Source organism: Caretta caretta, chromosome 6 (assembly GCF_965140235.1).
Source record: "Caretta caretta isolate rCarCar2 chromosome 6, rCarCar1.hap1, whole genome shotgun sequence".
Taxonomy (NCBI): domain Eukaryota; kingdom Metazoa; phylum Chordata; order Testudines; family Cheloniidae; genus Caretta; species Caretta caretta.
In genome coordinates, this window is record NC_134211.1 from 122,079,304 (window position 1) to 122,103,940 (window position 24,637).

Sequence of the window (24,637 nt, forward strand, 5' to 3'; positions counted from 1 at the left end):
TATTAGCTAGGACTCATGAGTATCATATGCATTGCATCTTTTACATTTAAATCATGTCATGACATGCATAGATGGCTGAAGCACTGCAAGGCTGAGATAACCCACTTTCCAGTGATTAAGAGTTGGCTGGTATTCCATCTGGCAAAAAAAAAAAAGCTGTTCCCATGTAACCGCTTACATCATCATCAGGAGTCCGTTCTGCCATTTACTTTATCATGATCACACCGGCTAAACTGGGTCACTCAACTTCAGGGGTGGGATTTTGAAAACGCCTAAGGGAGTTAGGCATGCAAGACTTTCAAATGGACTGCTGCTCCTAATTTCTTTAAGCACTTCTGAAAATCCCACTCTTGAATATTTCACACTGCTTTTTTTGGGGGGGGGTCATTTATTACATTTTAGTCAAACAAAAATACTTCCTTTCATATTTGAGTTTATTTGGGAGAGACAGTGTTTAAAACAACCTTCCACATACTGAAATGTAGTTTAAAAGTTGGTGGCTAAAGTTCCTTAAGACTGAGGTGGAGCAATCTCGGAAGACATTTTACTATATCAAATAACTTGTCAATTATAGGGTTTTCTGTCGCCCGGAACACCAGGATACCTAAAGCATTTCCGAGGTACATTGAATCTGCATGGCAAGCTCCCTACTGGAATTCATGGAGCTTTCTATTCTTCACCCACCTCTGGTTTAAAAAAAGGCTTTGCTTAGGGAATTATGTTGATTATAAAATTAAATGGTCATCATGCCAGTTATGGTGGAAACATTTTGGCAAAAAGGACTTCACAAAACGTGCTGAATATAGTCAGGTTCTGTATCATTCCTCTAGAAAATAGCCCCATGGAGCCAGAACATCTTATCCCCAGATCCCATACATTTCACCCTGGGCTCAGTACGCTGCCTTGTCCCAGAGAAGAACAGCTGTTTTATTGGGTCATGGATACTGATGCAGTCAGGACCTGACCAGTTGACAGCTTTGAAGGTCAGGATCAAGATCTTCAACTGGCAATGGAAGCAAACTGGGAGCCAGTGGAAGGATTGAAGCCACAGCAGTGATGTGCTCACAACATCTGCCTCTTATTGTGCTTTGAGACCTACTGACGAAAAGCGCTATGTAGGAGCTGGGCATTATTAATTATTATTATTGAAGTGGGTCACCACATTTTGTGCAAACTGAAGCATCTGCATTCCATCCATATCCAGGCAGAGGCAATGATTTATAGCAATCTAGTTTGGAAGTGAGAAATGTTTGATCTCTGGCTGGATCCTCACCAAGGAGGAATGTGCAAAGTTTCCTAGCAAGCCGGAGGTGGGAAAACACCACTGATGTTACCTGATTAGCGATACTTAACCATGAGTCTAACAGAATCGTGAGATTTTATACAACTTTGGCAAACAGGGGACTTTGACGGAAGGAGAGGACAGTGTTTCAACTAGTTTTTAAGACAAGCATCACTTTGGTCTTGCCCAGGTTGAGTTTGAGCCAGATGCTTTTCATCTGAAAGCTGATCTTTTGCAGACCTTGTGGCATCCTTGAGATGGTGCTGTTTGCATTTGTGGAAAATGAGATATGCAGTATGGTGTTGCTGATGTATTGTTCACAGCAGAGCCTATGGCATCTCATCCCCCTCTCCAACCAGTTTCAGACAGATGTTGAAGTTGAGTTCTTTTGGAGAGGAATGACTGGAGCCATTTTACTGCTGTGCTGACTGATCCAGCCATGCCATATGTATGCAGAGAGGTTGTGCAATACTGAGATGTGAATACCAGGAGAAAGTCAGTACATGGAGACTAGTCCTGTGGGTTAAAAGGATTTCCATGCCACCGTCAGCCACCAGGAGCTCTGAGTTGTGAGGGCCAGACTGCTCCTACACTTCTCTGATCTCAAGGGAGTACAGTCACCATCAATTTTATCTACTCTTCTGTCTGAGGAAGGTCATTTTACACACAGAATATGCTCATAATTCCACACACTCGGAACTTCCACCACTCTGCTCATCACAGTACTAACAATGCTCTAGCTACATTGTAGATGGTCAGAAGACAGGGTCCCTGTCCCAAAGAGTTTACAATAGAAATGGACGGCTCTGAGAATGCTCATGTGACTGACAGCTTCAAAATCCTTCAAAGACATAATCCTCGGCTGGGATGCCAGCCAGATGGATTGTGACTTTACGTTGTCAGTGGATCATGATTGACTAGCTTAGGCTAATCATGAACTGTTGCCATCCATACACACATACTTCAATATAAAATCAGTGTCGGAAGAATTACCATCTGCCCTTTGAGTATACTAGAAAAACGACACTCTTTAATATTCAACTCAGCAATAGACAAGTTACCTACCTTCCCTTTGAAAAGTTGGAACAGAACCCATAGTACAATGCACAACACATAAAGCACTATGGTGTGCTGATTGCACAAACTAAGCCCACAGCAAAAGGCACCAACTTTCGATATCTGCAAGGAAGAAAGTACTTACAATTATTCTGAAAAATCTGCAAAATATACACACAGTGAAACTGCATCAATGCTATGCGGGGTATTCTTACAATGGAAAGGCAGCTACCTTGTGTGTAATGTTCAATAAATATTTACAAAGAAAATATCACGTATGTCTAGATAGAGGTAAGCTAATTATTTTACTGGAAATCTATAAGAACTATTTCAGACTCCGTTTTTTTACAATGGTTATATCTTGATATCTATATAGGTAGACAGCATACGCAGATATGTGGTGGTAGTATTTATGTCATACCATGTACATGATGGTAATATCTATATGATAAATTGCAGAGCCAGAGTGATAAGCTGCAGATCCATGTGGTTAACTGCATGTATCATGGACCTCTGATCACCTTACCTACCCACTGTCTACTGGGAGTGCTTCTACCATCCCCAATCTCTCAGCAGCTTCTAACAACCTGCCTTCTTTCCCCCAAACGTGCAGTTTCCCCTAAAATTACATTGGTCTGAGGCGCAGCATAAATAATATTCAGTCCTGCACTCGTGACAGGTGTGGGGTCCAATATCTCACAACCCATGAGGGCTAGAAAGGGAACTTTACACTGCTGGAAAAGGGAGATCGCTCATAGTACTGAATATTCCCCAGCAATCAGATTCTAAAATCATGATTTTACTACAGACAGAGAAACTACTTTAGGTTGTTTCAGTGGTTTTAAAGATTTATTGGTGATGATTTTTTTCTCTCCCTCTCAGGCGTGCACAGCTGGCATCAGAGTTTAAATTTAAGCATCTTTGCTTCATGAGCTAAGAGAATTCAAGACAGTACCAATAAAATGCATTAAAACATTTCTAAAATAGTTTTTCTATAAAAAAAAATAGCACATCCAACACATACAGCTTAGACCCAAGATTTTAGTGGGGTTGCTTACGACTACACGACTTTGTTACGTGGCTACCCCAAGCTCCTGCTGATAGAAGACCTTCTCCCATGCCAGAACATCACGTGTTCTGCATGCCCCCAAACATGCCCCACTAAAATCAATGGCAAAACACTTGAGAGTTTCAGCAGCAGCCTCATATGAGCATTGGGTCACCACCTTTAATTTTTGCCCCATGAACCATAAACATTCCCGTTATTTGAATTTATTGTCTACTCATCACCTTTGGTCTTTTTGTCTTACGTTTTGTCTGCAATATATGCCTACCACCAGCCTACTTCTATTCAGTGGGGTGCATCCTCAGCTGGTGAAAACCATCAGAGATTCACTGAAGTTAATGGTGCGACAACAATTTACCAGATGAGGATCTGCCCTATATCATCTGCCCTTCCGCACTCCTCTGACGGGTCAGGCACTGTCGTCTCTTGCTACTCAGGCACTTTTAACATTGAAAATGGAACCATGGCATGGCTTTCTTTGATAGTCCATTAAAATGGAAGAGATGCGCAATGCGAATGTTTGCTTTCACTGAGTGATGAAATAATATCAGCACAGATGTGAGTTTCTGTCAATAGTCTGGCATTTTCCTTTGAATATGATTTCCACCATTAACAAAGGATTTTTTTTTCATCATTGCAATACTAATACATCTGACATTTTCAAACCTGCTTAACAGGTTTGGACACCCAGACCACATTTTTCAGAAGTCACTAGTGATTTTGGGTGATGAGCTGGAGGTGTCAAATGGGTGGGCCTAAGTCCCAGGAAGTGCTGAGCACCTGCCTTCTAAATACTAACCCCCTTTCCGGTGTACATAGTAGGATACCCCAAAAGTTGAGGCCACCAAAACCATTAGTCACTTTTGAAAGGGCACATCCATTGCATTAGAAAGGTAAGAAACTACTGATATTAAAATAGGAGTTGTGTGCTTTTATTCGTAGAACAAAAAACGTTCATTATTATTAACTTTTTTTATTTTGCATTTTTATCCAAAGCACTTTACAATAGTTAGCTAACGGTACAAACAACATTTGGAAAGATCATTAAGTGGTCCGCTGAGACCCTCAGCAATTTTCAAGTGGTCCGCAGGGAAAAAAAAGTTTGAGAACCACTGCGTTCGGCGGCTCTGAAAATGTCAAATGACATCATTGAGGAATTTAGCAGTCAGCGATCCAGAAATGGTAGTAACCAATAAAACAATTGCTCTTCGTGATGTTTAATGCCAAATAAAAAAGCCCTCATCTGTCGCGAACCAGAGAACAGGTATGGTTTGAAGACCCATTACAGCAGCACAGAATTAGTCTGAACTTCAAAAATTCTGGGCTACTTTTATTAAAAAAATATTGTCTTCAGAGAATTTACAGTGGTCATAAAAAGAGAGCTTATAAAGAAGAATAGATATGATGTCCCCATGCTTAGGGAGAGTGGAGAGAAACACGTGCCATTTTTAAAAATTGCTTGAATGTGCCATTTTTATGAAGTATGTAATGTGAAATTTATGGGCGAGATTTTCAAAGCTCTAGGGCTGATCAAAATTTCCCATCCAGACTTTCAATAGAACTTTGGGTTTTCAACTAAACAAGGATTTTTGTGGTAAGTTCCTGGTCTCCATCCAAAATACAGTCTTTTAACTGAAAAATAAGAGCCTGAAAACCAAAAACTTTTCAGCGTTTTGACAAAAAGTTGCACTTTTCTGCAGAAAATTTCAATGAAAGCCATTTTTTTCTTTCATCATAATTTTCCACCCCACCTCCTGAACAGCACTCAATGATGCCAACTTAGACCCTTAGTAAGCGGCCGTATTTTTAGGAGCTTGGCACCTACCTAGTGTGGCCAGAGTCTCAGAAGTGCTCAGCACCCAGTCCTCCCATTCAGAACAATAAACGCTTAGCACTTTTGAAGATTTGGCCCTTAATTTTTAAACCAACCAAAATTATTAAAAACAAACAAGCCACACACACAACAAATACATTTAAAATCAGTATTCACTTTGATCCAAACAGGTTACCTTTGATCTCTCCTTCGCAGTGGCTGCCTCCTCAAAATGTACAGTAAGCATCATCAGCAGCCCCACAAACAGATTGTTTAAGCTAAAAACCTCTGCTGTGATGGACCACTGCCATGTTAGACGAGAAAATGAAAACACCCCCGCAGCAAGGATTCCTCCAGCATATGAGCCAGAAAGCCTGCAAACACAGATAACATGAAATCTTCTTTTCCAACAAAAAGAGCCTACTTCATTGTCCTTTTCTTTAAACATACTGTAGCAGCAGAAATTATGACTGGCATCCAGCACCCTTCCAAAACATTATATGGTTAATATGTCGCTTATAATAATTTCCTTGCACAAGATTTCACTTAGGAAGGCCAGTTATTAACCATACTGTACACTATGCAAGATAGTGAATGCACTTCCCTCAATGACCAATGGCCAGCATGCCACACACAATAGTTCTTTCAAGCACAGAGGGTAACTTCTAGTATTCGAGTCAGTTTGGAAACCTTGATGAGAGATGACATAGTGGATCATGGCACACCAAGCCAGAGAGTCATGCTTTCAACCAGATACTCTTAGCTGAAAGATTTTTGAGCGACAGTGCAGTCTTAAATTCATCAAGACGCTGGATAAAAAATGGATTATAGATATTCATGACAGTGGGTATTATAACGCTTTCCTATGGGGGAGCTTTTAGTTTCGTAGGGCGGGGGTGGGAAATGAAACACTGAGGGCGCTAAGAAGGAAAAGTGTATTTTGGAGCTGGGAGTGTGGCCAGGAAAGAGAGGAAACAAGTGTGAATCGCAATGAGGAAGCAAACACAAACACACGAAGCACCCAGCATTTGGACGTTTGCAACCTTTTCTGTCAAACCAAGATCCCACGACAGTAACCACTGCCTTTCTGACTTCCAGACTGGATTACTGCATGCACTTCCCATGAAGCTACATTCCGAGACCACTTGGATACTACAGCTGTTGCAGAAGGCCCATTAGATGGTATTTAGCCCCAAGAAACATATTCCGTCAATTCTTCAACAAGTACCCTGGCTTCCTCTCCATTCCTGGGCCAGTTTGTTATTTAATTTGATCTATAAAATCCTGAACTATTCAGAATTTGGCTATCTGGGAGACCTGGCCTCTCACTGAGTCATCATGAAAGTGTTGTCGGGTGACGCACTCAAGCTAACAGTCCCTAAGATTTACGGGGTAGCAGCAGGGCATTCTCAGGAGAAGACTCTTGTCCCAGAAATTCACTTTCCGAGCTGGTGTGACTAAGCCAGAGTTTATTGCCTTTCAGAGCATAGTGTAATGCTCATCTCGTTGCTCAGGATTCTGTCAGAGAGGACGGCTGTTAGTTTATTTGGGGGATTGTCATCTCTCTGCCACTCCCACTTATATTTTGTTTTTTAAACTCTCTGCATGTCCCTTGAGATGGGGACTTGGAACATTTGATAAGTTAACAAAAGAAAGAGATTTCACCAAGCTGTACATTGTTGTTAAAGGTCTACTGTAGCCTCTGATACTGACATGGCTTGAATCAAGTCATTGGTTATTCAACCTCAATTGTTTCGCTTGTTAATGACTGCGAAATGCATCGACGCAATGTTTGCTTCCTAAATATTTATTTTAAAATAGTAACATTGAGATGAGTGGGGGGACACCCCCTCTCCGTTCCCTCACTGATATAAAAGAGAGGGAGCAGCTGGCAGAACATTCTCTACACAGGCTTCTTTCCTCTGAGATGCTCTCCCTCCCCTGGTCTGAAGCAGCCCAAACCCATTAACCTTAGCGAACGCTGCAAAGCCAAAGGATTTGAGCAGGCTCAGACAGTTGGGGTGGAAGCTTTAAGCCACAATGGACCAATAAAAGATGGGAGGCAGTGTGGTCTAGTGACTAGAGCGCTGCACAGGGACTCAGGAGACCTGGGCTCTATTCTTGACTCTGCCACTGGTTTTGGTGGCTGACCTTGGGCAAGTCACATCACCCCACCCCACCTGTGCCTCAGTTTCCCCATCAGAAAAATGGGGATAACAATAGTCACCTCCTGTGTAAAGTGCTTTCAGCCCCATGGATAAAATGTGCCGTAAGAGCTTGGTATTATCATCTACTCACTGCTGATTGGTTGGAGGGGGGGAAAGAGAAGCACTGTTGTTGCTTTGACTTACTGTGTAACTCTTTTATTGGGTTTTAAATAAATAAGGGCCCTCACAGCTCCTTTCTTCAGCATGGAATCCAAAATCGAAACACAGAAAAGTCCAGATCTGTTTGTTTCATTTAACAATTGCCTCCTTCTCCCCCAGACCTCAAGACTCCACAGTTAAACAAACTTGAAAAAAATCCAGATTTTGTCCCAAAATAGATTTAATCATAAAATGTGCTCCCGAAGGGAGGATCTCCCCTCCCTGAGAGAAGATACTTCCATGAACTTATCCAGTAAATTGATTCCTGAAATTGGTAGGGAAACAAAATCAGACACTACCATAATTTTGATTTGCAGGGATAGTACAACAAGGCCTTGATCCTGAACCACTGCAATCAACAGGAGCTCTCCCGCTGCTTTCAGTGGATCAGGCTTGAAATGTTTGCAATTGGAACAACTGGTAACATTTTGTGGGAAGAGGAGAGAGCTGGCTCAAAGGGACAATGCAAACTGAATTCAAATCCTTGCTTAGCTCACAGGGGAATGTGAATTTGATCTGACCCAATATCCCCATCACAACATTACCATGCAACCTGGCATGGCCACTGAGAGAGGCAGAGAACAGGAATGGCAGCAGGTTGTTTTACACCCCAGGACTGAGAAACACTGGCACAAGGCTGAAGCTTGCATAATCCTTCTGGCATTGTGCTGGGCTCCTGACAATTAGATCAAACTTCACTGATAGTATTTGCGCTCCTGAAGATTTTACATGCTACCTAATCCATGCAAAGTATTTACTGTAAGTGCCAAATGCAGGGCTTTTTTTGTTTAATACTCAAAATCATTTAAGGGCCAACCTAGTAACACTTTTATTGTGAGTATCACAGCTGCACAGCAGAGCCCCAGTCATGGGCCATGCTTACAACCTCAGCACTACAGATTTGGGCCTCAAGCTTCAAAGGGGATATTCTAAAACAGTGGCTCTGAACCTTTCCAGACTACTGTATCCCTTTCTGATTTGTCCTGTGTACCCCCAAGTTTCATCTGACTTAGAAACCACTTGCCTAAAAAATCAGACATAAAAATACAAGTGTCACCGCACACTATTACTGAAAAATTGCTGACTTTCTCATTTTGACCACATAATAATAAAATAAATGGGAATATAAATATTGCACTTACATTTCAGTGTGTAATATACAGAGCAATATAAACAAGTCATTGTCTGTATGAAATGTTAGTTTGTACTGACTTCGCTAGTGCTTTTTATGTATCCTGTTGCAAAACTAGTCAAATATCCAGATGAGTTGATGTATCCCCCAGAAGATCTCTGTGTACCCCTAGGGTACGCATAGCCCTGGTTGAGAATCTCTGATCTAGAACATAAAAATAAGATTTCAAAATCCCACCTTGACAGTGGTTTTTTAAACTAAACTCAGATCGTGACTATGGAGGGTTATACATGCCTCGGGAAGAGAGATGCAGAGCCCGTAAGCAGGCTCTTTCTGGGCTGTAGAAGCTAACGGGAACGGAAATCACAAAGTCCTGAAATAACCCTGACGACTAGCTAAATGCACTCACCCATTCATGACCCTATTGTGCAAGGTCACCCTGTCACAACTGACGAATGTGGGCATAGCAATCACGCCTCCTTAGAGTGGATGCACGCTCAACCTGGCTCCTTCCACAGGCATTTTGGAACTGCATTTCACCACCTCTGCAGTGCAGGAACGTTTTATCACATTAGGCTGAGACTGTCAGAGGCCTGAGGGAGTCAGGCACCCAAATCCCAGTGAAAGTCCATGGAGATGGAGGCTTGACACTGGCCCTTTTGAAAATTACAGGTTTAAAATATTATAACGCTCAGCTCTGATACAGCACTTTTTATCTAGATCTCACAGCACTTCATGAAGGAAGGTCAGTATCACTATAACCATTTTAGTGATGGGAAACAGCAATAGTAGCTGCTGAACTTCCTATGTGCAAGACACTTCTAAATATGTTCCCACGCAGCTCAAAGATGTTCTTGAAGAAAAAGAAAGGTGAATCCATACTAACTAGAAAATAAGTAGATGAATGTGGACACATTTACTTATTGTCTTCCTGGCCACAGAAAATTCAGTGTAGATTTCAAGATGGGTTGGTTGGAACTGGCCACACAGTTTGTTGCATACGATGTTTGTTCGGGTCCTTTGATTGGCTGAGTCTATCTCACGTAGCCAGGAGGTGCAGCACAAGCTATCTGAACTGTTTATCTGATGCTGACAGTTATGTCTTTCTATAAAATTCTCATATATACACCCAGGTCTGTACTACTGTGGAACAGTGCCCAGCCCAGTCACTGTGGTAACTATTTTTTTACTTGTCTCTTACAAACTAGGAAGAAAATATCTATTCTGAATATGTAGAAAAGTCCCCTGTGCACAATAGTTGAATCTCAAGGGAAGATATATATGTATTTTAGGGCAAATGCCATCACACCTACAAGACTAACTACTGCATCCTTACCTAAATCACCAAAGTAGTGAAAGCAATTTTAAGGTGAGGTTCCGACTCTGAAAAATAACTCCTTAAACATGGCACTATGGGTTTCCATATCAGGTGTGCTCTGTTTCTAGTTGCCATCCATGCAAACTCGATATGAGTTCCCTTCTTGGGCAAGTTCAGGTTCTGCAGGCCAAATTCTGCTTTCAGGGACACCTAGGTAACTGCACTCTCTTCAGACTATGCACCAGGTAACACCTGTGTAATTCCACTGATTTCAAGTGGTTTGCACAAGTGTAACTGACTATTGCTTTGTAAACGATCCCGTTGATAATGCACTAGAAAGAGTCTAGAAAAACTGATTTTTGTCACTGAAGTAGGCAGACATGACCTGATACACACAGAGAACTGATCTGTTCAGCAGAAAAGGAGTTTTCTCACACCTTTTGTCTGTCTTGCCCATTTGGGTCCCAGTCCTGCAATGAGGTCCATGTGGGTACACCCTTGCAGAGCTCTATTGATGTCAATGGAGTTCCACACAGGGGCAAGAGGGTCTGCCCACTGTGAGATCTATGCACGATCAGGATCTTCAGTAGTCAGCTGCTATGTGTGTAGGAGCACCCAGCACCATGGGGACCTGTTTGGAGCCTCTAGACACTATTATAATACAAAATACAATAAATGATAACAACAACAACAGAAAGGTGCCATTTTACATAATTACTTTTTACAGTGGAACAGCAATTTAAAATCCTTAACAGATAAAATGCAATTCTCTTAGTACTCACAGTAATTAATCATTAAGGTATTCTACCACCAATAATGTAATACAATTGCAGGAGTCCTTTGACAGACACACAGACATGGTACTAAACAAAGTTGAACTCTTCTCTATGAACTTTGACTGTGCAATTCTGATAGACCCATCTGGAAGCACTGACTCAGTGGATGTCATCACATGGACAATGGGTAGAAACACCTGGCAAAGGTTTCGGCCCTGAGGACTCCCTGATTTTGCTTTCTTCCCCAAAAACTCAAGTGATGTGGCAGTCAGAGTGGAAGAGGAATGATAAGGGGGAACATTACAGAAACTAAACAAACCAAAGGTAGCGCCTACTCCTCAACGAACCTCCCCGCAACCCAATGGGGTTGAAAAAGTTGTAAGAGCAGGAGGCTGTGATCCAGCAACACTGCTAAACAGTGTCTCTACGTACTCTTGGCTGGATCTTTCTAAAATTCTCATTTCTTTCTCCCTCCAAAGAAATAGCCTTCTAAACCACTATGGAATCTTTTCTGAGAATTCAAGCCATAAGATAACCCTGTGCTATACACTTCTGAATGTAAAACAAAGACTGAGACAAATTTCCCATCATATTTATTTACCAATTTATTCTCATTTTATAAGCAATAGGTCCTTCCTTGGAAGAAACTTCAATGCTGTGTTAAAACCTACATGAGATTAAACAACTCCCCATTTCCAGGTAGACAAAAAAATCTAAAACTTTATTCTAGTTTATGGAATAAGACTTAGGCAGTGGCTGTTAAACCCAAATGTTAGACGCTTATCCTAGATTGTGAAGGGTGGAGCAGGATACTGTCCTTTTTTCCCCTTATCTGAACAGCACCAAGCACAATAGGGCCTTGACCTTTGATTGGGGTCCCTAGCTTTTACTGCAATAAAAACAAAAACAGCTTTTACTTTCTATTCTAAAGTTCATAATTCCTCATTTAGAATAGATTTGATTTTTCCAAAAGCTGAAACAAGCCTTAACATGCTTAGCAGCTTCTAGGATGGATATGATTCTTAGTTCAAAACATGCCTCAGTATACACGTGGTTAGAAACACAGGATAGCAAAGACCAGGGTAAGGATTCCCATCTGAGTCACTAAGCATTAGTGTCCAATGTATCAGCAATACTTTGAAATAAGTGATACCGAAGCAAACCCCACAGGGATTTTATGGGAGGCAATGAAGACTTGATTTTCAAAAGGGATGAGCACCGAACAGCTCCCCAGCCAATCAGCTAGAGACAGACTTGGGAGAGCAAGACTGCTGGAGATAGACTTTAGAGCATCACACTTGACAAATTCCCTGCCATCGATGCACCTCGGTCCCTCCTGTTCTCCCCTTGTGGCACACAATAGTTTAGTCTCCTCAGGGCTCTAACACTTGGTTTAATTCTGGTTGTTGGTCTGGGTACAGGGGTGGCTGGGTGGTGTTTAGAGGCCTGTGATATACAGCAGGCCAAACTAGATGATCTGATGGTTCCTTCTGGCCTGAAACTCTATGACTAATGAATGCAAAGTAGCACAGACAGAACAGACAGACCCAGGAGATGTGCGTTTAAGTGGCTCTCTATAAGAAATGTTCCTTGCCTACCTCCCTAGATTTATTAGCCTTTTCTCTCCTATTTACCTCTTTCGTTTTTCCTTTCAACCACAAAGGAGCAAGGGCATGCACCTGCAACTCACCTCCATAGAGCCAGGAAGGGCTGGGGAAATAAGGAGAGAGAGTGGAACCTAAAGGCTTCAAAGCCAAAACTTTTGCCACCACATAACTGCAGTATCTTCCTTTCTGACATTGGTCGCTAATGACCCAAAGGTCCAGAGGAGTGTATCATGTGTAAGTTCCCTAATTCTAACAGATGCAAGCTGAAGGCCTGAATATATTAACAGCAGACAATGAGCTTCTCTCCTCAATTAAAATATTTGGACCATCATTCTTTTAATCACTACCTTTCTCTTCAGTGCTTCTTTTTACAAAAAAGTTTATATTCTTTTCCCAATGATTAGTAAAAATGGAAGCCACTCAAAAGTGCTCACGCTTATTTTAACTACGTTATGTATTTCAATAATAAAATATAAGTACTTTAAAAGCAAATAAAAGTGAAATACGAGTTTAGAAATTCTTTTCTTTTCGCAATAATAGCGATTATACAAAACCAGCTCTTCTGTTTGAGTGTCTGCTACATGCATCTTCTAACCACATTTACTTTCTGAAAAAAAGCAAGTTTCTACAGCTCTTAGCACTGAATAGCCAAAACAGATACTATAGGGAATACTATATTAGACAGCATTCTTCCTTGAGTATCTTCAGTTGAATTGCCACTTAAGTTCTGACCGCAGAATCTATTGCTCAGGAAGAAGTAAAAGGCAGAAAGTACACAGCTTGAGTTTCACATTCCAGGTTGAATCTTCAGGGCTGACACTCAGAAAAAAATATCTTTTGACATATAAATAACACAAATGAAAGAGAAGCACAATGACACTTTTGTAGTCACTTTAACTATAATCACAGGTTTTAAAATGAAAAGTTTTCCATAACATAACTTAGCATTGAAAAAAAACATAATTACCATAAATTAGAGAAATAAGAAATTAAAATTTAGTCTGAGTGATCTGTCATCAGAATTTGTTATTGTTATTCAATGGGGCTTGTGGGGGGGCAGTAGTGATGGTTGTTTTTAGTTTTTGTTTTGTTTTCTTGATTGTCCACATTAAATACCCTTAAACTTGTCCAACCCACAGAACAATTTTCAGCCAGGTCAACAATATAAAGGATCACCAAAAGAGACTCTATGGTACTGAATTCCTTCCCCCCTTCCTGATCCAATGCTTGATTCAGCAAGGTCAAAGGAAGAACCACTTCAAGCTGGCAGAGCACACTGCTAGCAGCAAAGGTTAACATCGCAAAACAGATGAACCAACTCTTACAGAGTTTCCTCACTGCCCTCCACATACCCTCTACTTCTTTATCTTGTAAGGCTGCTGGTCACTGGAGGGGTGGAAAGGACTTCTTTGTATTCAACCAAGAACCTCAGACCCCCAACCATTTTTGTTATTTTTGTTGCGGGCAGCACTAGTATAATGGTGATAGATAGATGGGACTGGACAATGAACTCCTCTATTTAGAACAGGTAAAAATAAGGGCGGTGGCATTGTAAGTTTCTCAGCATTGCGCTAACATTTCTCGTCTCCAGAGATGAGCAGGTAGTTTAATCCCGACACGAATTCAAACCTTAGCATCTGCTGACACTGCCAATAAAAATACTGTGATGGTGGTTTTCAACCTGTGACATATTAACGTCAGCCACTGCCTCAGAGAGTAAATCATAATGTAGGACCTAAGGGACAGATTAATGTCCTCAATATGCACAAGAGACACCCACTGACAGCACTAGGAACTCCGGGTGGAATCCTGGCCCCAGTGAATGAGAGTTTTGTCAGCAGGGTCAGGATTTCACCTTCCGTGCACCAATCAAGGGAAATTCAGTTCCCAAAACAACACTCAACTCAGGTTATTTCCATTATTGGCCATCAAAAGGAAAAGTACAGCTATTTTAAAAGCTGACACACAAACCCTAATGGACAGCGTATGCCCAAAAGGCATTGCCCCACTTGAGACAATAGCTTATGACATGAAGAGTGATAAGAGAGGAGTCTTACACACAGCATCCCCAACTTCCTTGTGTCCATGTAACTAACTGGTGCTTAAAGCCAGTTAACCTGTCCTCTCCAAAACAATCTGATTAGCTTGCCTGCTGGGCTACTCCGTGCAAAATGTTGTAAAATACACAGCTAATAGCTTTGAGTTGCAATAATGGAAAACAGTTGGGTAAACTCAATGGTTGGTCCTACTCCAACTTAAAAATGGCCAGACCAAGCTCAACATTTGTAATAAAAAAAAGACAAGACACCCTGGGACTAGAGTATTTTATTCCAATTTCTTAGAATCTAAAGTCGTCAGGGCAGAGAGCAGGTCTTTGGAGATGTTTGTACAATGGGGGTCAGATATTATGGTGGAGACACTTGTGTGCTGAAGTGACAGGGGCAATATAAATTCCTAGATTAGGGGTTTGCAAACTTTTCCATAACGGAACCTATCAACCAAACCCTCATCCCTATCTAACAATATTTGACGGGCAGGGTGGTTATGGTAGAACGCCCATGACCTAGATAGGTGGGAAGTATCTTCTAGCTGCTACTGCAACATGAATATTCAACAAGAACTTTCAGCCTGAAATGAATGTTTTTAACGCAGGTATGTCTACATACCATGGAAGACAAGCCTTTATTATGCAAATCTTAACAGAAAATTAGTTTTAGTTATGTCAATGGGCTTTATTGTACTATTCGTAGAGAGAGGACGAGACAAACCGCTACTACCATAGGCCCTGATCCTGCAATTGCATTGTCACTGGGACTCTGCAGGGGCAGAATGATCTGCCTGCATGGATCTGATCACAGGATTGTGGCCTGAGGGGCCCGATCTCGCAGACTTTTGTAATCAGTAGTAAATGGTTGCAGATCAGGCCTACAGGTAAGGACTAGTTTGCACTAAACTGTTCATATCCCAAGGACTTTAATTCAGAAAAAGTCTTTGAAGTATAAAATTATTAACACAAAAATACCTGTTTATTACAGCTATAAACTTTCAAAGAAGTAAGGCAGATGAATGCTTAAAATCAATGGCTTGACACAAACTATACTGAAGCAACTTAATGAGCAGCATTAACCAAAACAGTACAATACCCTGCACATATGCTGAACTTCATAAAGAAAAATATTTCACCGTTAATAGCTTTCTATTATACAAGTTATAAGAACAGTATTTCAAGTCACTAAAATTCAGAGGGGAATTGCTTTCTTTATGTCTTTGTAAACAGCAAGGGCATATTAGTTATGATCTATTATTTGATTAATAAATTTTTAAAAAAATCTTTAGAAAATGTACATTTATCACTGCAACCATAATAAGTGGTGTCTGGTTCCAATGGCAGAAACTCTGTAGGAAACAGATTTAGCAATTTAAATGTTTTATAAGTTTTTGTAATTGAAGAAACTTTTCATAATCTGACATTTGTTAAAACCACTTATTAGAAATTATGCAGCACAGTAGCTGTGGAAATATGAGCTCGCTTCACAATTATAAAGTCAGCCTATGTAGCCCTTTCCTATTGTATGAAGTGGCATAAACCCCACGGCGGCCTATCAGCTAACTGGCAGGCAGGGGGCTGCTCTATTCAAAGTGAGAGATACAAGCTGCAGGGCAAAAACCTGGCAGCTCCCATCTGACCCCACAATCCCCTACTGGTGACAGCTCCAAGCTCCATAGCAAATTAGGCCTTCTCATATTACAATTGGAGAAGACAGATTCCATTAGCAGTATCTGAAATTGAGTGGAGAGCTGCACTGTTATCAGACTTGACTCATAAGCACTGCTATTAATCAGAGCTATGATAGCATTTATATATTTCAAGCTATCTGCTGCCGCTGTGATATTCTGCTACAAAGGGTTGATGGGACTTAGGAAAGTGAACAATAGAGCTTTCTGGGAAAAGCAGAGTAAATCAAGAAAGTCTATGACTTCCGCACATTCTGAAGGGATTGCGGTTTACATAAATTTTCTCCCAATTGGAGATTGAGCTCTTCCTCATCTTACACATGGGATTTAGTTGTCACTCAATGGTAACAGCTGTGAAAAGGTGAAGCGGCCCACCGCTCAGAATATTGCCTTCGCTTTTAAAGCAATTAACCCATGAACAGGAGGATACCTGGTGATATCAAAGGGATTAAGCTAGGCAGTGCATTATTAACATTTCCTTGAACTAATTCTAACTCTGACTAGCTGTCAGAAAAGACTCTTCAGTCTTTAAAAAAAAAAAAAAAGGAGTTTTGCCCTGCTTTTTTCTTCAGAACGAAGCACAGCTATTTGAGCCTAATGTGCCTACTTTATAACAAAATGCAAATGAACAAATCGGTTAATGTCCTTAAACAGCCTGAACTCAATGCAATTTTATAACAAGTATGAGAAAAAAATATATGATCAATTAGCCAGGGGTCATGGTAGATAGTCTTCTAAAAGGAAATTAATACTTGAGTACTTTCCATTCTACTATCCCTATTAAAACTCGGTAACTACTTGTTACTTATGCATAGCTGCTTTGGAAATTGTGAAGATCTTCATATTATGCTACAATATCAGTGATCTAAAATAATCTCTAATCTGGAAAATCCAAATATACCTTAGTCAGAAGATTCCTCATTCTCTAAGGTACTGTATTTTAATTTTCTGTTCTTTGCTGAATACGTCAGTGGTCAAGAGTGTAACAATTGAAAAAAATTAGGCTTTCTGACTTACTCCAGATTAATAAACTAAATTTCTGCATTATAGCTGTGGAATATTTAAAGTTGCCCCGGATCCCTGTACTACCTGTAATGGAAACGTTGATAAGTCAATTTGTCTGAAAATGAACATAATCAAAATGTAAATGTGTAAAATGCTCTAAAATATAATTTCATCAGCTCAGTGTACTGAGGGTCAATGTAGTAAAGGAACCTTTATCTCTCTACTGTATATGGCTGCTTAGTTTCTATGCTTTTGGGTTAACTTTGACGTGCAATAAGGGTACACTTCTCTCTTACACTTAGGTCTCCTTTCAACTTCATCGAAAACGTTCAACTCCCCAGTGACTATTCCTGCTGGAGCAAAACTGATATGTGAAGCACCCAGGGGGCGGAGGGAGGGGTTCCCCAACAGTTGATGGCCTTACGGCTCTGTTTTTGTTTTAAAGAAGCAACATATTCTGATAACAAAACTGCAAGATAACTTTCACACAGTTTTTGCTTCTGCCTCCTGCTATTAACCACCAGTGCACTTTAGAGAGCACAACAAATATCACAAACTTTGCTAACTTTCCAACTCACAAGATTTGCAAGACTTCTTCTCCAACTAGAGACCACAAGTCCAGAACATAAAATATGGTGCAATAAACCTCAGAGTGTTTAATATATTAGGTTCCATCTACATACTACAAAGATGATTTCATAATAAAGTGTTACTTTTTTAGGGAGGGCGCTTTGTCTCAGATTTTTATTTATGATCACAGTTTCTTACAGCATGAATTATTTTGGAAAAATTTCACATTATTCTAACTTTTGACATATATTTTGAAGCACTAGCTGAAAAAACCCTCAGCTGCTCAGTTTAACATGAGAGTTAATGCAGATTTTCTCTTTTTAATAGCTTAAATGAACTTCACATAGTGCAACATCACTTCAGAATGAAGCTGCAAAACTTAAAAGAGACACTTTTGAAACAATGACTTTTACTCTAACACTGTGACTGCAAGTATAACTGCTTCTCTAAAGTCTACTACACACTAAATATGCTAGTCAATATAGGTAATTAAAATACCCAACTATGAAATGAATACATAGACAATATATACCTAAAGCAATGAAATGCATAATATTGAACTTCTCTCTACAATAGAGAATGCATCTTCTATGCAAAAAAATTACACTTTGGAAATCATATTATGCAAACACAAAAGATTTTTTTGTAAAATGAATAAATATTAACTTAAAAGAATCATTCATTCTTTCTACATACTGAAATTATAATATAGTTTTTCAGTATCACAAAGCAAAAATTAATGAATTATTGACTTCTATTATCAACAGTCTAACTAAAGAATTCTTTCTAAATGCCACCTTATAGACCTTAAAAGCAGTATGTTAAGAAATGTAAAGAGAAAAAAACGATATTTTGTAATTGTAGCTCTAAAGAGTAAGCTGCTCATTCAGTAAAAGTCTTGCTTACTGAAAACAGCTTTTTACATCAACACATTTCAAGTGGCCTTTGTTTTAAGAAACAAAATCTGTGGTAAAAAAGAAACAGGAGTTCTTTATATCTATCCCAGCAGTCAGTAGAGAGAACACCATGTGAACAATTACCTGGTCGAAGTATAAATCTGTTTAAAGAATAAATGTACTGAACACCATTCAACACTAATCCTGTATGTACTGTAATGTCCTCTTAAATAAGAAAGAATGCCACTATTCAGAGACTCAAAAGCCTCTCATTAAACATGAAAATAAATTGTTCTGACCTGTGAATGAATAAACTCGTGAAATATCTCAAACAAATGCCTGACAAAGGAATAACCCGGATAAAGGAATACATTTCCAGTACACATATGCCGGAAAATAACAAAACACAACAAAAATTAAAAAAACAATGCTTCACTGTAGTGGATGTATAAGCAAGCGTGCCCTGCTGGTGGTTTTGCGTTCACAGAAGAAAGGTTTTTAGAGGTTAAGTTCAGGTCACACGACAAATGAAATTGTAACAACCCAACTGACATTGTATAATGTCTTCTTCCACTCAATCAATAGGGCACTGTTAGTCCTATTTCCATAGAGATGGCTTGCTCCTTTCTGAAGGGTGCCTATTGTTTGAGGAGAGAGATTTGCCACTTGAACTGCGTTGTTCCCAAAGGATACATACTTCATCAATTATTTGTATTCTTAACATCTACATATTTTCATATTAACATCTGCAGCATACATACAGCAAGCATGAGCACTTAGCTGTTTTTCTCTTGACCCTGACAGGTTTTCAGAAGCCCCTTAACAATCAGCTAAATTATAATTAAGGCACAAAGATGTATAAGGATTTGATACACTGTTTTAGAGAGCTCAAGGTGTCTAGAAACCTGGTTAAAAAAAATGCAACAACCCATAAAATTTTAAAGCTTCTAAAGTAGATTGTGCCCGTACATTTTCAGAAAAATGTACAAATGTGTAACAGACCCAGACAGTAACAGCTTTTTTGTTAAATAAATGTCTTTAAGCACTAAGAACTGATTTAATAAAACACCACCAAACCATACTTTTGAAATATATTTGACACACAACGCCTCAAAATATACTTTATCAGTTGACACTGCTGAGCTTACATGATGTTAACAAAGATAGCATATTATTAAGAGTTATGAAAAGCTACTTCAGAGACAGAAAAGATTATGGCCGATTGTTGACTTGACCATTTCAAGGGATTCTTGCTGCTCTTTTAAATAAGTTTTAAATATGACTGAACGAACAAATTTAATTTTAGAATCCCTGGTTTTCCTTTAAGAGTAAAAAACACCCAAAACTAGTTTGCCATTTTAATACTGCTTTCCTGTAAGAAAACTTTTTTTACGTTGCGGGGGGAAACGGGGGAATTACAAGGCTTCATAGGCCAAGTTTCAGCACATAACAGATGTCTGAGTTATAAACTAAGAACCAGGGAAGACCATTAATGACAGCGTAATAATAGGAGCTATAATAATGATCAAAAAGATTTAGAGCATGAAAGAAAGTGTTCTTCTTGCTAATTAATTCAAGCATTATAATGTTTTGTGCCCTGACACTGTGCATGGTGCTGTACATAAAAGAAATTAGAATACTTCCTGCCCTGAAAGTTTACACTCTAAATATACTGTTACAAACTGAGAGTCTTTTAACTGGAGACATTAACTAGATTTATTATTAGTTAAGGATAAAAATGAAGGAGCTAAATTTTATTTATTCACTATTATAGAGAACTATCTAGCACATAATATAGCTAAAGATATTTCAATCTATAGACGTACACTTCGGGGTACAGTATGAAATCATGTATGAAGGACCATGTTTGGTTTTAAGGTACATATCTTATGTTAAAATATCAATTTCTCTTTAATAAAAGAGAGCTTGTCAAACGACGGGGGCCATTCCTGTGTGGAGCTGAGAGCTCTCAACACTGACTGAAGTTTGTCAGAGTTCAGGATATTCTAGCTCCCGGAGGCTCAAGTCCATTGTTAATTTCCTTATACATATTTTAAGTGACATTTTGTGCTTCCACTCAAAGAACGTATTAAAAATTCTGATATGATTTGGTAACATTTTCAAGTCATGAAGTATGCCCTATTTTTCTCTGTAAAAGAGAATTAGAAATTGTTTATATCTTTTTCCATAATCCTCTCCAATATGGGTCAGGCTAAGGTTAAGAGTAGAGGGAACTACCACATCAAAGACAACCAGGGTTAACAAAATCCAAAACCATGTGCAATTCCAGTTGTCTTCTTGTTACAAGGTTAGAGGTCTAGAGAAAATGGAGAGGTTAGAAGGTTCTGATTCTCCTGCAGACTGCAATGCTTACAGTGGGAGAAAGCAGCAAACCACTGCGATAGATACAGCAGCCAATATTGATCTTTGCTGTTCACATTTTCCTTCTTGCATGTATTCTGAGTTAAAATGAATATCCATTACAGTGATGTAACTAGAATGCAGCACAAGTATGAAGACAAATCAGGTACCAGAGACAGGCATCTGCCCATAACCGCTAACATAAACAATTAAATTAAATTTACAGTTTACCAATAGGTGAAGCTCATCTTGCTAATCTAAACGGACCATCTGCATCTTTATATAATGACAAACTTCATTAGTTCTGGTTAGTTAATCTGATCAGTGATTTGTAATAATGAGACTGAAAAACTTGTCAATCCTTTTTAAGAAGAGTGCTGGGTTTTTTTAAAGAAACTTTTGTGAAGGGACCTAGGCCAAATTTAGATTAAACTATGGCTAGTTTAATCAGATGAATCTATTACAGTTCAAAACTTAAGGGAGAAAATTATGGTTAAAAAGGCCCAGAGGTATTGCTGGTTAATCTAACCCACTTTCTGAGATGTGGAAGAGAGCTGAGAGAAAAAAAGAATAATACTAGCAACTACTTTACCTGAAAACTGTATAATAAAGCAAAGATGCTGCAGCTGCTCCCAATAAGCCACAGAAAAGATTTACTCGGTAGGCAATGGAACCAAAAGGGAATAGACCAATCACCAGTTTGGCCAGCAGAGTGAACAAAGGGTAACCAGGAGGATGGGCAACCTATGGACAAACCAGTAATAGGTTCACAAAGTTTCCATACAGCTGAAGTAAAGATAGCAATGACATTCTAACTGAGAAGTATCTTCTTTATTAGCCTGGTATTATACACTATGGTCTATCATCAATAACTAGGGTCTTTGAACAGAAGCTTCTCTGTAACAATCTTTTTGTGCCAATTTTAACTTAGCAAATATTTTCTTTAGTAGATTTTGCCACACAAATCACCCATAATAATGACTCACTTAGAAAAGAGGTGACACATTTCATTATGATTTCTTAAACTGCTTGTTGTATGGGGTCACAGTACATTAGGGTCATTCAAAAGGCTGTTTTTAAAAAAGCAAATTCTGAACTATTTTATTGGTTAGCAAGTTGAAAGACCACACTGCTATCGGATTACCACCATGCTGACAGTCCTAAGGTCTTGCCTAAAGGGATCATGCACCATAATAAAGTTTATTAAATAATAAAACTTATTAAAATTGTTAACCCGATTTATTTTATTCTCCCCAGCTTATACAAAATTTGGGTTGATAATAAGCCAGCTACTGTATATACAGTAAAGCCTTTGCTTTATAATTTAGTTTAATTGGATTTAAAACTTGAAGTAAATTGTCGCGTGCTGTACTTATAAGTTAGTAAAAACTGTGGTTTGAAAATAAATTAATCTACTTTACTCCATGCTTAATTAAACTTCCTTAATTCCTAAAACTGTTAATGAGAGCATTGATTAAACAATAAAACTAATACTTACTCCAAGCTCATATGCGGCTGTGATCAGCTCCCCTGTGAAAAAATAATGTAAAACCAATAATTACTATTAGGAAATGACACTCCTCCAAAGTTTTCAAAATCCAAATGCTTGCATTGGGGTTTTGCATTAATTTGACTGGATAAAACTGTAAATCTGTAGAGATTTAACAGCATGAAATTTTCTAAGAATATTTTCTCCCTCTGATGTCGTTGCACAAAATATCTATTGTATGTTTTTTCGCAAGACTCTTACGGACAGATATGTGAAGGTGTAGGTAGGCTGCATTAAAGAATGGCCTGATACATTCAAGTTACAAGCATTATTTAAAAAGAAAAAATTAAACCGAGACTGCTTGTTTCAATAACTTTCAAGAAAAATAGCATTACAGTTTGTATAGTTTATACTGCATTGTTTCTTAACAACCTGGTTACTTCTCATGAAAAAATACGGCTTTATATTTTTAAATAGGGCAAAAATAATCTGTGTGCATGTATGCCTGGGTCAGTTTATTCAGGAGACCAGCTATAACCTGGTGCAATTTGACTTTGCATCATTATTTATTTAAAAAGTGACCCTTGTTCCTGCTAGGGGATATTAGACTCAGCCGACATCTTCATTATATAATATAATTTAGATTTTATATTCCGTTTGTATTTCCTGTGATTTAAAAAAAAAGCCAAGAAAGAATTGTGTTAGTGTAATAATACTTAGCATTTCTACAGTGCTTTACATCGTTAAAGAATTTTACAAACATTATGTAGTCATATATATTAAATATATTCAACACACATAAATACATTTAAATAACGTGAAGGCAACAACACAAGTAGTCCCGAAATTCAAAGTTAATGCTGATATTCTATCACTAAATGGAACATCAAGAATTTAAGTCACCTTGGATAGTTTGCTACCTGACATTCTAAATCAGTGATGTGATCCTGCCTTGAATTTCTATTCCCTTTCTTAAATGGACAGCTGCAGTCTCACTGTTGTACTGAATATTACTGGTCATTGTTATTACTATTATTATAGACATTTTAAGGTGCTTGTGCAGTATTTTAAGGTGCAGTATGTATGGCCAAACGATACATGATACAGACATAATATGAATTGCATTGCTCCTTGCCATATAAATGGCTAAGTGTATGTTACAACAGTATGCTTTTTCATTTGCAAATAATTCTAAAACAGAGATCAGAATTATAAAAGAAGTTTTTAAAAAACATCCAGTTACAGTGCACAATTAGGAAAGAGGTGATAGTCAAGTTACACTTCCTGTTAGTCACTGATGTCAAATCAGGGATCTCATCTAGAGCATCTGAGAAACCCCAGAGCCAGCCCCTGATAGCATAAAAACCTTTTGGCTCTTGGTTTTGTAGTGCTATGAAGTAAGTGCTATTTTTATTACTACTCTATTTTAGGAAAGTTTCCATGTAACCTATGACCTACAAAAACATAGTTTGGATTTGGAATTTACTCATCCCCAAATTTAATTTAATCCATAATGGCTACGGCAGTTCTGAGGTATTAGAAATCCAGGGAAGCCGGCAGGGTTTGGTTCTGCATGAAAATGAGCAACTCAGAAGAACTGAGCATTCTTGCTACCCAGAGCATACTCAATAGGGTGCACACCTCGCTGCAACTTGCTAAGCCAGGGTTGTCTCTTTTCTTCTGCAGAGAATTAGGTAGAGCTGGGAGTGGGTTTAGAGACCTGGGGTGGAATCCGGAACTAACAGGAGTTTTGCCATTGACTTCAGTGGCAACAGGATTTCACCACTTGTACTTAAGTGTGAATCCATAAATTTAGGTTCAAACGCCAGCAGTTTTTTGTTCCATAAAAGTTACTAGAGATCTCACCAGGCTGAAACTCCTCCTAGGTGCATGCTCAGCAACACGACTAAAAAAATCTCCCCACTGTATTTTCCACTACATGCATTCTGGAAAGCACAGTGCAAACCCCAGTACAGACAGTCTAGACAGCACTGGCCATAAGCTATCGTAACCACAGCCTGAGGCACGTTAGCAAAGCAAACCTCTGTAATTTGTTCCAAGTGATTCCCCGATTTTGACTATGACCATCATCTAAGGTGCTCCTTGTTTTCCTTTGCAAACAGAAATGTATGAACACCTGCAGCACACTGCGTCCTGGAAAGCAG

The 24,637-nt window shown here is 39.0% G+C and overlaps 1 protein-coding gene across 7 annotated transcripts in view; it reads right to left on the reverse strand.

Annotated features, from left to right (window-relative positions):
- The window catches only part of TMEM260 (transmembrane protein 260), a 48,493-nt gene that overhangs the window by 16,275 nt on the left and 7,581 nt on the right, over positions 1–24,637 (reverse strand). For 4 of the 7 annotated variants that reach the window (XM_075129973.1, XM_075129972.1, XM_048853049.2 and 1 more), the window contains 4 exons: positions 22,482–22,513; positions 21,576–21,727; positions 5,414–5,591; positions 2,348–2,461 (listed from right to left, as the gene is read on the reverse strand). In XM_075129973.1, the coding sequence (XP_074986074.1) occupies positions 2,348–2,461; positions 5,414–5,591; positions 21,576–21,727; positions 22,482–22,513 (476 nt within the window). Of the gene's footprint in view, positions 1–2,347; positions 2,462–5,413; positions 5,592–8,725; positions 8,920–10,470; positions 10,685–21,575; positions 21,728–22,481; positions 22,514–24,514; positions 24,576–24,637 lie in introns of those variants that run through there. The other 3 variants (XM_048853050.2, XM_048853053.2, XM_048853052.2) reach the window with 3 other exon arrangements.